Source organism: Neophocaena asiaeorientalis, unplaced genomic scaffold (genome assembly GCF_003031525.2).
Source record: "Neophocaena asiaeorientalis asiaeorientalis breed wild unplaced genomic scaffold, Neophocaena_asiaeorientalis_V1.1 scaffold280, whole genome shotgun sequence".
NCBI lineage: Eukaryota > Metazoa > Chordata > Mammalia > Artiodactyla > Phocoenidae > Neophocaena > Neophocaena asiaeorientalis.
In genome coordinates, this window is record NW_020185321.1 from 9,550,986 (window position 1) to 9,566,071 (window position 15,086).

The window sequence follows — 15,086 nt, forward strand, 5'->3', positions numbered from 1 at the left end:
ACTTCCCAGGACCGTGGTGAAGGATCGCAGGAGAAGATACATGTGGGGTCATTCTGAAGTGCCTTACAAATCCCACTTCTTATCAAAACAATTATTATAAATAAATAAAAATAAATTATAAAAAATTGTAAACATACTCTCATTTTTATCACCTATGCAGCTCATGCTGTGATGTCTTCAACTGAACATCTGTTTGGACAGTTTAATGACAATAAGTAATTTATTTCTGTTAAGCATTTTGTGGGCTACCTTTTGTGAAGAGTCCTATAACCACACTGTGAAAACATTAATAATCACTGATATGTCACCAAAAACAACCATGGAGGAAAAGAAAAGCAGTTACTTACGCTCTGCTTTTAATTGTCCAAGGATGGAATTTTCTCCTCTGCACATGGTTCTGAACATATGTAAAGGAAAGAAATAATTATAGAGGTTTCAAAGGTTTCAATTGCAATATCTGTGGGGTAGAGTCCTAATCCAAGTAAAAATAGAGCAAGTGCTTTTATGAGAAGATGCTACATAGATTTTTTAAAAGCCAAAAAAACATATGAATGTCACTTCTGTAATGTTATTGATGGGACAAGTTATTTTGAAGTGCGTAAATGGAAAAGTTATAAAATTGATCTTAGATTTCAGAAAGAGATGCTATTTTTAAAAGATGGGTTATGAATGAGCTTTCCCACTTAGAAAATGTGGTGACTGCAAAGATAAACTTAGAATGCCACAATAGATAAGAATACTTACAGAATCATATTACTTTCAGAGGTGAAAAGGGCAAACTTAGCAGAGTAATTCTGGAATTAAGGAAACTATTATACCTGAGCTGTCTCTGTAAAGTCAGAAAACCCCTTAAAAGTGAAAAATATAGTCTCAAAGAGCTGCCTCTACTAATGATTTTGCTTCTCAAGACTCCGATAATAGTCGATGAATTATAAAGACCGACAAGACAAAAAATTCTATGTTCCATCTACTTTGCTCTGTGAAAGTAATTATAAGTACAGTTATGCCTGGGAAATGCTGATATTATTAAAGATGATGCCAGAAAATAGAGATTTTTTTGCATAATAAAAGGTTATAGTTTTGGTTGCTGAACAAAAGCGAAGCATGTTATTTCATTCAGTTGGTTCACACCCAAGAAAATAGTTACAGAAAATAATTACAATCGATAATCTTCCAAAAATAATGTTAGCATGGCAAATGAAGTGGATAAAATCCAATTAAACATTATTGCCTTAAATACTTAAAACATTAAGTGCCTTAAATACTTGAAAAGCTTTGTTTGCCATGTTATAAATCAGATAATATTAGAAATGGGCAAATCTTCAATCCAAGTGTATAGACCAAAGCACAGTTCAAGTTTTCTCATACTGTAATGAGGCAAAATTACCCCAGATGAAACAAAACGCCTTACGTGAAACCCTGGCAGACAGAAAGATACAAGCTTAAAAAGTCGGAAAGAAGCAAGAGGATTAAAAAAAAAAAGATTTCCACCACAGTGGTGCGCTCAAACTGTGCCTGGAGGACCTTGGATCTTGAGGAGGTGCCTCTAGGGAGGGGGACTCAAGCAAGAGGGCGTCTAAGTCCCCAGCCCCAATTTGACCAAGGCCCTGAACCCTTATCTGCTTTACACACTGGGGGTTTGGGGCAAGACTTCATTTGTCCCTCCCCCACAAAAGAATTTGATTAGAAAGGTGGGAAACTACAGGTGGTTCTGACGAACAGGGGATATTAAAAGAAAATATCCAGGCGCTAGTCCTTGCTTTGACTTATTAAGTGTGATTCTGAGTAGGGCTCTTTTGTGCTTCAGGTCACAGAGCTTATAATTGGGAGCTGGATTCATGCCAGGCCTGTCCATTGACCTCTTCTCAGCTAAGCGACCCAAAAAGAACGTCAGGGGGGCCTTTCCATCACTTTCTACAGCACCTCTCTACACCCGCCCACCAGCTAGCACCTCTCAACCCCCCCTCATAATCTTCCACTGGCCAAGTCTGAAGTCTCATGTGCCTTTTTGCGTGAATATGGAAACTCTGCTTTTTAGAATATTGAGAACAGGACTTACCACGTTCCCTAAAATTTTAACAAAGTGATGGTAGGGAAAACAATTAAAATTCCAGGAGACAGGAAAGGACCTTCACGCTTCACTTACTGGCAGAGACTATTATTACCAACCTTGTTGAAGGATTGCTGCCTAGAAAAATCATAAACCAATATGTGCAGATCATACCATTTTAAGCATTTAATTTTCTTCATCTACTTACTGCAAAGAATATGGAAAGCTCAAAACGATTTGGTGGCTTAAAGATAATTTTAAAATGATCTTTAAAAATTAATTATGTATAAAGGACTTCATATCTGTATCTATATAAAGTCCTTGTCTGCATTTATAATATATTAATATATATTAAAAGAACAAAAATATTAGTCTTTTTTATATTCATATATATTGTGTGTATATATACACCTCATAAATGGAGACAAGCACTCTATATATGTGATAGGCAATGAGTATAAAAGAGACACTAATATTTTAGTTCTTTTATATGTGTCATGTGTCCTAGGCCTACCACTTATGATTTTAGGCTCTATTTGAATTTTATCAACTAGTAAACAGGCCAAGATTCAAAAGTAAAATAAAGCAAAGTGTCCATCTGTTCAATGCTCCACTGAATAGATGAGGAGAAACATTTCCATTGCTTTCGCCAGCTTACATGCATAACTGATTGAAAGCTGTAAACAGAGGATTTTAGAACTTTGGCACCTGTAGTTGAAGTGCATTATTGCCTGTAGAGCATTTCCTCCACCGGTTGAAATGTCTCCTTCAAAACCTGGCAGAAGTGGTATCACAACATAAACCCGGTATCTCTGGCTTTCCCTGCAAAAGTCAGATGGAAAGAGTTGCACATACACACAGAAAAAGACACAGTAACAGTTAAAAATGACAGTCAAGCAGTTCACATGGTTTTGGAGATTGAGTGAATGGCTTCCTACAATACATTCTCTCACGTTCCAGGCTTTGGCAGGGAAGGGGATGCTGTTGGATTAAAGGCCAGAAACTGTTACCCAGGCTAACCATTCATAACAACCTGAAAAGTAAGCTGAACTTGGCAGTAAAGCGGGAATTGTACCCACTATCTCTCTATAGCACAATCCTTCCTAGGACAAAATTCACTGTAAAAAAGCCTTGCTTGGATCCTATGGGAGGTGGAGGAGTTATAATAAAGTTTCGAAAAAGACGTTATCCTAACTGTATTATGTATAACAAGTTATAGCCACAGTACCGAGCTCAGAGTCCAGCAAACAGTAGGCATTCAGTTAGTAACTACTGAGTAAATGAGCTCCCACAGCCTAAATCTCAGGGGCAAAAAAAGATACTGAACCCAGTATATTTACCAATGCAGAAATCCACATTGTTTAGAAACTCTGATTCATCTCTGAAAACTCTGCTTCAGATGCAAAATGTTACCCTGGGCCTGTCAAGAATTTTGAATGACTGATGTTGAGTTTTAAATCTCCTGTAGACGTAACACAATATTTCTTGGTCTGCTGTCCCAACTGATTAACAACAGCTTTTGAAAGAAAAGAAACAGAAGCAGAAGGTGTGGCTCCTAACTTTGATCTGCATTCAGAAAGTCAGAAATTTGGAGAATTATGTTCAAATAGGTATCGCCTCTTTGGAGGCTAGACTGTTAATATCCTTATCCCTAGAAAACACTCAGGAAGAAGAGAAAGTCTGGAGATGACTGTGGTAACCCTTATGGTCAGAATCTCGCCAGTTTATGTGAGAAGTCTGCATTCACACGAAGATGCTCCTACGGGTTAATTTTCAAATCGGAACCTACTTAAACTTTTCATAATACTTAATTTATAAGGTGCATTGTCTTCTAAACAGCTACATTTTTCTTTCAGGTGAATATTATTACTACTCTCAGAGGGATCAGATTTCATTCCTGAGGTCTCTGATGCCAACATACTGTACATATCAGGGCACGGGGAAAGTGCAGTTTGAGACAGAGGCCACGGCCAACAGAACGCAGTCTGGAGGCCTATGAGCTTTAACCACAGTGCTGAGAAATGAGGAATCTGAACCAGGGTGTTGTAATGGCATGGATTAATCGCTAGATGGCAAACACAGTTTGAGTTGGAAAAAAAACATTTTTAAAAAATACATAAATGGTTAAAGTTCTCTGTCAAATAAGGGTACGAAGCTCACATTCCTAGATAGTAAACAGGATAGTGGGAAGAACAGAAAGAATGCCTAAGCTATTTCCTCACAGCCGGTATTTAAAAGTCCAAACGAATTTTACAGTTGAAAATTGACACCATCTGGCTTCAACTGCCTTTACAGAATCACCTTTGGTCTGGTCCTCCCAGGCCCACACTCCAGTGACTAGACACCACTGCCCTGCGCTCAGAGGTGCACCCCCAGTAAGGCAGGTTAGTCAACCTAACTCATCTGCCCCCTGAGCCTGGATGCCCTTCTCTGCCTCGCAGAGAGGAGCTGATAACCAGCTCCTTCCATCAAGCCATCCTGGATGTGCCAGTGAAAATTGGTTTGCTCCTGCCTCCGCACTCCCGCTACACATGGTTGGGACGCCTACTCAGCATCTTTCTTGCTTTACACAACAGTGACAGGTATCTCCGCTAGGCTAGGCTATGTGATAAGCCCTTTTGAACGTGCGTCCACATATCTTTCTGTTTTGGGCGGTGCCCAACAGAGGACCTTTGCACTCAGTATGCACTTGGTACTATTTGCTTTGGGAGGATGGGGTCAGGTTGGAAGAATGTTTGTTTCTGGGAAGCCTCTGGTAGACAAGAGGTTAAACAGGATGTTTTTCTTTAAATTAGATTACATCTTATTTGAATTTTTTTTACTGTGGTAAAATATATGAAACATAAAATTTACCATTTTCACCATTTTTAAGTGTACTGTTCAGTGTTAACAATTACCTTCACATGTTTTGAACCATCATGATCTCTATTTCCAAAACTTTTTCATGAGCCCAAACAAACTGTGATAATTAAGCAGTAACTTCCCATTTCCCCTCCCTGCAACCTCTGGTAACTTCGAATCTACTTTCTGTCTCTAGGAATTTGCCTGGTCTAGATATTTCAGCTAAGTGGAATCAAACAATATTTGTCTTTTTGCGGCTGACTTATTTCACTTAACATAATATCCTTAAGATTCATCCATGGTGTAGGATGGGTCAGAATCTCCTTCCTTCCTATGGCTGAATAATATTCTGTTATATATATAGACCACATTTGGTTTACCCAGTCATCTGTTGGTGGACACTTGCAATGTTTCCACTTTTAGCTATTGTGAATAATGCTGCAGTGGGCACGGGCATATAGTATCTGAGTCCCTGTTTTCAGTTATTTTGGGTATATACCCAGGAATGGTGTTGCTGGGTCATACAGTTATTCTATGTTTAGCTTTTTCAGGAACCACCAAAAAAAATTACATTTTCAAATGGATAATATATGTTCTCAGTGCAAACCTTCAGAGGTGGAAGATTATATGATGAAAAAACTTCTTTTTCACTCCTTTGTCCACAGCCTTTGTTTCCCCTCCCTAAGGGCAATTTGTATTACCTTTCATGTTCTTTCAGAAATAGTCTGTGAATTTATAAGCATATATATGTATTCTCTCCTTCTACACAAATGTTAGAATACTGTAAACACTTTAATGAATGTTATTTTTTTTTTTTTTGTAATTTATCAGTGCATCCTGGAAATTCTTTGATAACCGTACTTAGAGAGGTGCCCATTTTTAAATTAATAGCGACAGTATTCCAAATCCATGCCATAATATTTTAACCAGTTCTCTATTGCTGGGCATTCAACTGTTTCTAATTTTTTGCTACCCCAAAATGCCTATTTTGCTATGTGTGCCAACCCACATAAGTCATCTCTCACATTTATTAGAAGCAGTATTGCTGGTCTTGAACACCAAGTGTTTGTAATTCTGTTTGGAAAAGATGGTTACCTTTTGCCCATGTGTTTTATAAAAGCAAAAATGACTTCAAAATGTAGACATTGGGAAATGTTCTATAAAAATCTTGTATCTTTAGATAAAGCATATTTGCAAATTTAGTTTGTAGAAATCAGAATATTCACATTTTCTTGTTCTTGGTTAGCTCTATATCAAAATCCTTGCTTTTTTATTTTTAAAAAAATTTTTTTATTTTTTGCAGTACGCGGGCCTCTCACTGTTGTGGCCTCTCCCATTGCGGAGCACAGGCTCCGAATGCGCAGGCTCAGCGGCCATGGCTCACGGGCCCAGCCGCTCCACGGCATGTGGGATTTTCCCGGACCGGGGCATGAACCCGTGTCCCCTGCATCGGCAGGTGGAGTCTCAACCACTGCGCCACCAGGGAAGCCCTATTTTTATTTTTTTAATACAATGCAGTTCTTGAATTTCCTAAATGATGAAATTTTTAAACTGTGTTCAGCAAATTAGCAAAAATGACTTAGATTTTCACTGCTATAGAAAAAAAAAAAGGGCTCTGGAATTTCAAACCATAAAGCTGTAGCTAAGTTTAAGCCAATGAAGAGAAAATTCTATGTGCTAACCTGTCCAGTCTCCTTCCTTGATCCGGTCCCCAGAAAATAACAGTTCTTGGCCACCGAGGATTCTAACCTCTTCCAAAACACTGCATCCTCACAATGCTGAGGTGGTGCAAATGATAGCAGTCAGCATAGGGCAAGAACCTGAGCCCCTAATGTGCAGAATTATTTATGATCTTAAAAGCAAGAGAAGAGCTAGTGGGCACCAGGCCATCATGCAGGCAACTGCTCCATCCACTTTAGTTCAGAACAATTTTATAAAATTGCATGCTCAGGCTTTTTGTTAAAATAAGTTTTTCTTTCAAAATCCACTAACTCTTACAGCGGTGTTACGTATAATAGATAAAAATTGGAAATGTTCAATAATGGGGGGATGATTAACTAAATTATGTTATAGTCAGTCAATGGATGTAACTTCTTACTAAAATGACCACTATGACTTACTAGCAAAGTACTTCTGGTAGTGTGTTAAAATGGCCCTAATGCAAAGTTACAATTACAAGACAATTATAGATGTGGCAGGCTGATACTATGAAATATTAAATAATTTTTCCCCTTAAATATGTTAAATTCCCCCTCTCTGTGACTGGAGATATGAAGCAGGCGTTGCTCCTAGGACGGCGCTCTCACTGAGGAACCAGGGCACAAAGATGTCAGCTTCTTAGATTTGGGGAACTGAGGAGAGATCCTTTGAGCTGAGATGGGAGTATAGAGAAATAAGAGGAACTCCCCTGGTGGTCCGGTGGTTAAGAATCCGCGCTTCCACTGCAGCGGGCATGGGTTCGATCCCTGGTCAGGGAACTAAGATCCCACAGGCTGCGCAGCGTGCCCCAAAAAATAAATTAAAAAAAAAAGAAGAAGAAGAAATAAGAGTCAGACTCAGTGCAGGGACCCTCTACTGCCAGCAGTAGAGAAGGGACAGAAAGGCAGGTTTTAAAGGAGAAGGCTGAGGACCCCAGGTTACAGGAAGCAGATGCCAGAACAGGCTTGACAGATCGACACTGAGCGCTAGAAGCCCCTTCCCAAAGATCCAGGGCCCCTTAGCGTCTATACCAAGGGTGGGGGAGGGGAGGAAAGACCAGGGAGCACCCAGACGGACTGAATACAGAGCAGAAATGAGAAACCACTGGATTTGGCCACATTTATCAGGAAGTGACTAAACTAAATTTCCTTCTATTGTGTGGAAAAGGGACTTGAGACAGAAATCCAAGTGAGTTACAGGAAAAGGAAATAAATTACAACTCAGAAAATATGTCTGCATATTAATATGGACCAAAAAGAAAACAGGAAAACAAAAAGTAAATTGTTTAGGTGATGAGAATGTGGGATCTTTAATATTTTCAATTTTTGTGATTTGCTGAACTGCTGCTTTGTCCCTTTAAAAACAAGTCCTAGGGGCTTCCCTGGTGGCACAGTGGTTGAGAGTCCGCCTGCCGATGCAGGGGACATGGGTTCGTGCCCCGGTACGGGAGGATCCCACGTGCCGCGGAGCGGCTGGGCCCATGAGCCACGGCAGCTGAGCCTGCGCGTCCAGAGCCTGTGCTCCGCAACGGGAGAGGCCACAACAGTGAGAGGCTCGCGTACCGCAAAAAAACAAAAAACAACAAACAAGTCCTAGTTCACCAACATAAGTGGGTCTTAGCAGTGGTTTTCCTCTAACTTCCCACCTTGTTCTCTCCAGAAGAACCCCTCCTCCTTCACCTCCTCCTTCCCCAGCATGGTGGGTAGTCAGGGGTCTTCTGCTCAGAGTGGGGTCTCAGGATCTATAAGAAGGCCCCAAAGGAGCTCATTGTGTTTCTCCAGTGACAAGATGCTTTATTTTTTGAGAATTTGAGATTTATAGATCATGTTTCATTGCCATAAACTTCAGGAGCTGGTATAAATCTTCTCGTTGTAGATTTTGCAGCAGTGAACGCTGCCAGAAGTAAGAAGAATTGTGGTTGGGGATTAGTGGTTGGTTTTTTTTTTGTGGAGAGAATTTTATTCTATAGTGGTATCAGTTATGGGAGAATTGGATCTGTATCTTCTCAGTGGTTTGGGACACAGCCCATTTTATTTTGTGTTTGGCAAATCTTTTAAAAGCAGTAAACCTTTCTGGGCTTCAGTTTTCTCATCTGTAAAGGAAGGAGTTGGTGAAAATCATTGTTGGCCCACTAGAAATGCTGGTTCTATTTAGCACTGACTTTGCATATCATACGTGAGATTTTTATAGATTATGACCTTACATATTGTGTGAGCACACAAAAACACACACACATAATTTTTTTCATTGGTTATCTATTGAAAACGGCAAGCTTTTAAATGGAAGAATGTTCAGGGTCAGCCCAGCATGTGTGACTTAGACTTCACTCTGGACTTGATAACCTTTGGCAGGCATGTCCCTCAGTGTCCCTTAAATAAGATTCTACAGAACCTCTTATTAAACTGTTCCCACAACAGCCCAGCCGTTTTCATTTTCGTTTTTAAAAGAGTCTCTCCCTTCCTTCATCTCTCTGCCAGGGTACATGCTCAGGCTCAAAATGATTTGTGGCCTCGGACCAGTACTAACCTTTACTCTCTCTATCTGCTGAGATTATCATTTATATAATTTTTGGAATCAAATAAAAGCAATTAAATGATCTAAATCAAAAGTTCTCCTGCCATGATCTGTCATCTCTGCCCTAATGTAACCTCTTCTCCATGAATTTCATAGAGCTTGGGAGATTATCCCACAAGATAAAATGTGAAACCAGCCATTGGCATACTTAATTTTCATATTTTTCTTCTTTTATTATAACTGCAGCTTAAATTTCATTAAGACAGTGATCCTGAAATGTACCCAACATGTCCTTTCAACTTGGTACACAAGTTATAGGATGTGGTAATTACAGGATGTAGATTTTTCTTTAAACCTAAGAAATTTTTTTTTTTTTTGCGGTATGCGGGCCTCTCACTGTTGTGGCCTCTCCCGTTGCGGAGCACAGGCTCTGGCCGCGCAGGCTCAGCTGCCGTGGCTCACGGGCCCAGCCGCTCCGCGGCATGTGGGCTCCTCCCAGACCAGGGCACGAACCCGTGTCCCCTGCATCGGCAGGCGGACTCTCAACCACTGCACCACCAGGGAAGCCCTAAACCTAAGAAATTTTTATCAAGCAATTACTTTAAAAAAAGAAAATGTTTATTTGATTTAAAAAAATTTTTAAATAAAGTACCTCTTCTAGATTTCTTGCAGGCTTAACATTAGAACATTTCTACTCCCCTTGAAATGAGGGAAGCTTTGTAGCTGAGCTACAAAGGTAGCACAAGGTAAAGAGCACAAGTTTAAGTCCTGAAGATGTGGTCTGAGTCACAGTTCTACTCATCAATAGCTGCATGATGTGGGCAAGTTACCATAACTGCACTTGGCCTCAGCTGCCTCATCTGTAGAATGGAAATCATTATGCATCCACTTCATAAGGCTGATGTGAGAATTAAATGAAGGCATGCATAAAAAGCACCTTGGATGTGGAATGCCTCAAAAACGATTTGATAACGTTATTAATCAATTAACAACCAGTGATTTCAATTGGAAAGCTTCAAAGAATCATCAACAGTGCCTAAAATTAAAACAAAGCAAAGCAAAACTGAACACACATTATGTTTCAGAATACATTTTATTTTATATTTTGGGGGAAGATGTAATCCAATCAAAAATGGGGAATCCAGAAATGGATTCCCATGAGGAGTCGGCTACAGCTTTCTGGCAGGACACCTCTAGACAGTGTTTTAATCGTGTGCCTCTACTTGGCACAGGACGAGAAGTGCCAGCAATAGGGAACCAAAGCAAGTTGCCCTTATCCAGCAATAGTCATCTAACAATTTACAATGAGGCACATTAAACACCTCTTTAATTAAAACATTTGTTTCTAACATAAATATTAATTTCTAAATAGTTGATTTGATATTGTGGTTCTTTGTCCCTGCTAGAATTTACCATGAGCTAGCATATTTCCAGATGATGAATTTCCTGGACATAACATAATTTCTTACGTGAACTGGTGCTTTACGGTTTTCAAATTGCTTTCACATCTATTCATATGAGATAGGTAGGGCAGATATTATTATTCTCTTTGTTGGTGAAAAAACAGAGTGACAGAAAGGCAAAAATGATAGATTCAAAAGGTCACATACCTGTAGACACAGAGTTGGGAAGAACTCAGATCTCCAGACATCTGGTTCCCAATTAATTTCAGATTCCCCAGAGGAGGTCCCTCATACCATCACGCATGCGCAAACTGCAAGCACTATCTGGCACTGTTCTACGGTCATAGGAAGCATGAAGAGTTTGAGCAATTTTCAAAACTGTGTATTTTCCAAGGCAGTGGAATTGTGTGTTTTCTAGTGCAGTTTAATATTAAAATACAGAAGCATTAAATCAACTGCCTAATTTCATTGCATGTGTCAAGCCTGTGGTGATAACAGTGCAAAATGCACTCTCTCCCTCCAAACTTTTTAGCAGGGCAGCAAAATTATGCATGTCAAGTTTCCATAAGCAAAAATGGTTTCACCCTCAGAAACCGTACAATCATGGCACACAGTGTTTTAAAATGTTTTCTACTTGGACCATCTGGTTACACTCTACATTTTGGCTTATTCAAACATGGTATAAGGCAGTCAATTCTAGACTGTGGATTATGATTTCTTCACCCTGATCTCTAGTCCTATTTGAGTTGTCAAAGATAGGCTTCCAGTGGGTTGGGGGCTGGGCTCAACTCGAAGACAGTTCTACTTTTTTAGAGCAGACCTTTTGTTTTCTGCAGAGATTCCCACAGTTATTTTTAGTTCAGCTTGGGGTGAACAGTGTTCTGAGGCTCTAGGTCATCAATCAGATCATGGAGGCTTGGCCTGTTTCTGTAAAGAATTATGGATGCTGGAGAGGGTGTGGAGAAAAGGGAAGCCTCCTACACTGCCAGTGAGAATGTAAATTGGCGCAGCCACTATGGAGAACAGTATGGAGGTTCCTTAAAAAACTAAAAATAGAGCTACCATATGATCCAGCAATCCCACTCCTGGGCATATACCCTGAGAAAACCATAATTCAAAAAGATACATGTACCCCAATGTTCACTGCAGCACTATTTACAATAGCCAGGAAGCAACCTAAATGTCCATTGATGGAAGAATGGATAAAGAAGATGTGGTACATATATACAATGGAATATTACTCAGCCATAAAAAAGAATGAAATAATGCCATTTGCAGCAACATGGATGGACCTCGAGATTGGCATACTGAGTAAAGTAAGTCAAAGACAATATCTTACGATATTGCTTATGTGTGGAATCTAAAAAAATGGTACAAAAGAACCTATTTGCAAAATAGAAATAGAGTCACAGATGTAGAAAACAAACTTATGATTACCAAGGGGCAAAGTGGGGGAAAGATAAAGTGGGAAACTGGGATTGACATATACACACTACTATATACAAAATAGATAACTAATAAGAACCTACTGTACAGCACAGGGAACTCTACTCAGTACTCTGTAATGACCTATATGGGAACAGAATCTAAAAAAGAGTGGATATATGTATATGTATAACTGACTCACTTTGCTGTGCAGCAGGAACTAACACAACACTGTAAATCAGTTATACTCCAATAAAATTTAATTTAAAAAAATTACAGCTGCTGAGAAAGAATGAGGAGAAAGTGAGGGAAGCAGAGAACTCACTTTAGGGAACTGAGGTGGGACCAGATTCCAGCACTGGCATAAAAGTAAAGGCTCAGCCCAGTCGAGAGAAGTTGGCAATTTAAAGACGCCAATCTCTCTAGGGTAGGAGGGTCCTGGAAGAGAGTCTGTGTTCCTTGGTCAGGCTGGCCGAGTGCTGACTGTCATTTCCCTCCATCTGCTTTGTGCTCTATTCTATTCTTTTTCCAACAACCAAAGTTATACTTGTTGCTAGGCACATGACTCTGGCAGGGAAGTTCTGAGTTTCAGAAGAGTAGAGAGCAGAAGAGTGAAAGGAAGAGAGAGGGGTAAGCTTGAGGATGGCACACGACAGCCCTCAGTGAGAAGAAGGGGAGCCACTGTAGGCAGCCTGCAAGATGAGCTTTTTCATTCTACCTTTACCTTTTTCCTAAGAATACAAGCTCACAGATTTGAAATTATTCAATGAAAATATATTTTACAGTTTGGAATTAACACAGGAGATAAACGATAATGTGGAGATACAGAGGAGGGGGAAAATGTAAAATAGGTTTCCAGGATATGTGTGTGTATCCACTAAGTTTGAATGTGTAATATACATACCACTTTAAAATGTGACTATCAAAGCAAGTGAGATTATTGAGAGATCAAAGCTAAATGACACACAGTTAATTTGAAATTTGACGAACTCATTTCCCAGTTTCCACAAAGTGAGCTTGAAATTGCCACCCTTTAAGGTGCTCTGTGAACTTCTAAGCATGAGATAAAATCTGCAACAGATGCTACCTTACCATGCTCTCTTACTGTGGATCCCAAGGTCACTGGGAAATGTTCAATCAGAAAATATCTTAACATTCCTTTCAGCCTTAAAGTGCTATGATTTTAGAAGAAGTCCAGATACTAAAAGACAAATTAATATGCTAAAGAAAAATATTCGTTCAGGCTCCTGAACACTTAAAAACAAATCTTACAGATACTTACTAAACCACGTACTAATAAGTCAATAACTGGAATGAGTGAAGTTGAGATTCATCCTACTCTCCTAATCAGCTGTCAAAGTTCCAAAATTCATGGTTCACTGCTCAGCCCAATGAGCTCATTTGTCAATTTAATGTATTTTTGTGACATTTCAATTTCATGAAAAAATTATTTTTCTTTTTTGTCAAATGTGCTTTATAAAGGGGACGCTCCTACATCAATAAAATGCAAGAGTTGTCAGAAATATAATGCAATTTTGTAAATGCGACAAAAATTGACCCAGAAAATTGGGAGACTGGAGACTGGAAAGGATGCAAGGAATCTCTGTGTGTACATATGTGTTTAACTGGAAACAAGACTGCTTTTAAGTCATCTCAGAAACAGTCCTTGGTGACTTTCTTAAAAAAAGCATATGAGAAGGCAAAGAATAAAGGTCACTTGTAAAAACACAGACCATCATTCATATTTATGGCCATATATGCTGTTCTAGATGAGTACTATATAATCCTGGCAGTGCCTGTGGAATATTATAAAATACAGGTACTTGGGCCCTCCTCCAGAAAATTCTGATCCAGCAAGCCTGGAGTTGAGTCCAGCCCTCTGTGTGTTTGTAAAGTGGTGATTTTGATGCATGGGAAGGGGTGAGAAACACTGTACAGCCCGCAGGATGGGTGAGTATTGTGCCTTGCTGCCCAAAGGCCCTCACTGTGGGATCAAGACAGCCATTCCCCCAGCTGCTGAGAGAGCTGGCCACTGGCTACTCACTCACAGTGAAGCCTTTCTCCAGGAACTGCCCTCCAGAGGCCAAAGGGGCCTGCCTCACCCAAGGCCATGCCCATTTCCTGAAGTCAGCCTACATCCAAAGACCAGTCAATGGGAGGAGGAGATTATAAAGGCCCAACCTACTTGCTTCAATTTGGGGCAACCCTGAAGTGGACTCTAATCCTAACTGTCAATGCATTGGAGTTACATGGTGTGGGAGGCATTGGGTCCGAAGTCCAAAGACTTGGCTTCAAAGCTGTTTTTGCCTTTTGCTGTTAGTGGCCCAGACAAGTCACACTAACTCTTTCAACTCAGTTTAACTTTAAAAATGGGGACAAAAAAAAAAAAAGATGCATATTGTAATCCCCAGACCAACCACTAAAAAATGCAGAGGTATCTCGCTTAAATGCTGATAAAGGAATTAAGCAGAAAAAAATAAAAATGTACAGAAACAACAATAATAATAAGAACAAAACTATATGATCTACTTTCAAGAGTAGTTGTGAAAATTCAGTAAGAGTCTGTAGATATAAACTGTGAATCATATAAAGTGCTGGTAGTTGTTGTTATAAAATGTTCTTAGTCTAAAACTCCCCACATATTTTGTGAAAAAAAGATATTAAAGTACCACAGGACACTGGAAGTCAAAATATGTTTTAAGCCCCAAATGCTTATGTACTTAACATTCTCCACTGCATATGTTCAATGAATTAAGATAATAAAATGTAATGATTTTGTTTGTTTGTTTATTTTGCTGTTTTTACACAGAGCTAAAATCAGCCATAAAAAGAAATAGTCCCAGGTGTCAAGATAATTCATTAGGGACAGAATAGACTTTTCAACAAATGGTGCTGGAACAACTGTATATTCACATGCAAAAGAATGAAGTTGGACCTCTACCTCACACCACATACAAAAAGTAACTAAAAATGAATCAAGACCTAAATGTAAGAGCTAAAACTATAACATTCTTAGAAGAGAACAGGCATAAATCTTCATGACTTTGGATCAGGCAGTGGTTTCTCTGCTATGAAACCAAAGCACAGCAATAAAGGAAAAAAAAAAGATAAATGGAACTTTATCAGAATTTAAAACTTCTGAGTTTCAAAGGACA

At 39.4% G+C, this 15,086-nt stretch overlaps 1 protein-coding gene across 3 annotated transcripts in view; it reads right to left on the reverse strand.

The window, feature by feature from the left end:
- The window catches only part of PLD1 (phospholipase D1), a 203,937-nt gene that overhangs the window by 30,165 nt on the left and 158,686 nt on the right, over positions 1–15,086 (reverse strand). For all 3 annotated transcript variants that reach the window (XM_024734104.1, XM_024734106.1, XM_024734105.1), the window contains exons 22-23: positions 2,759–2,872; positions 348–397 (exon numbers count right to left, since the gene is read on the reverse strand). In XM_024734104.1, the coding sequence (XP_024589872.1) occupies positions 348–397; positions 2,759–2,872 (164 nt within the window). The remainder of the gene's footprint in view (positions 1–347; positions 398–2,758; positions 2,873–15,086) is intronic.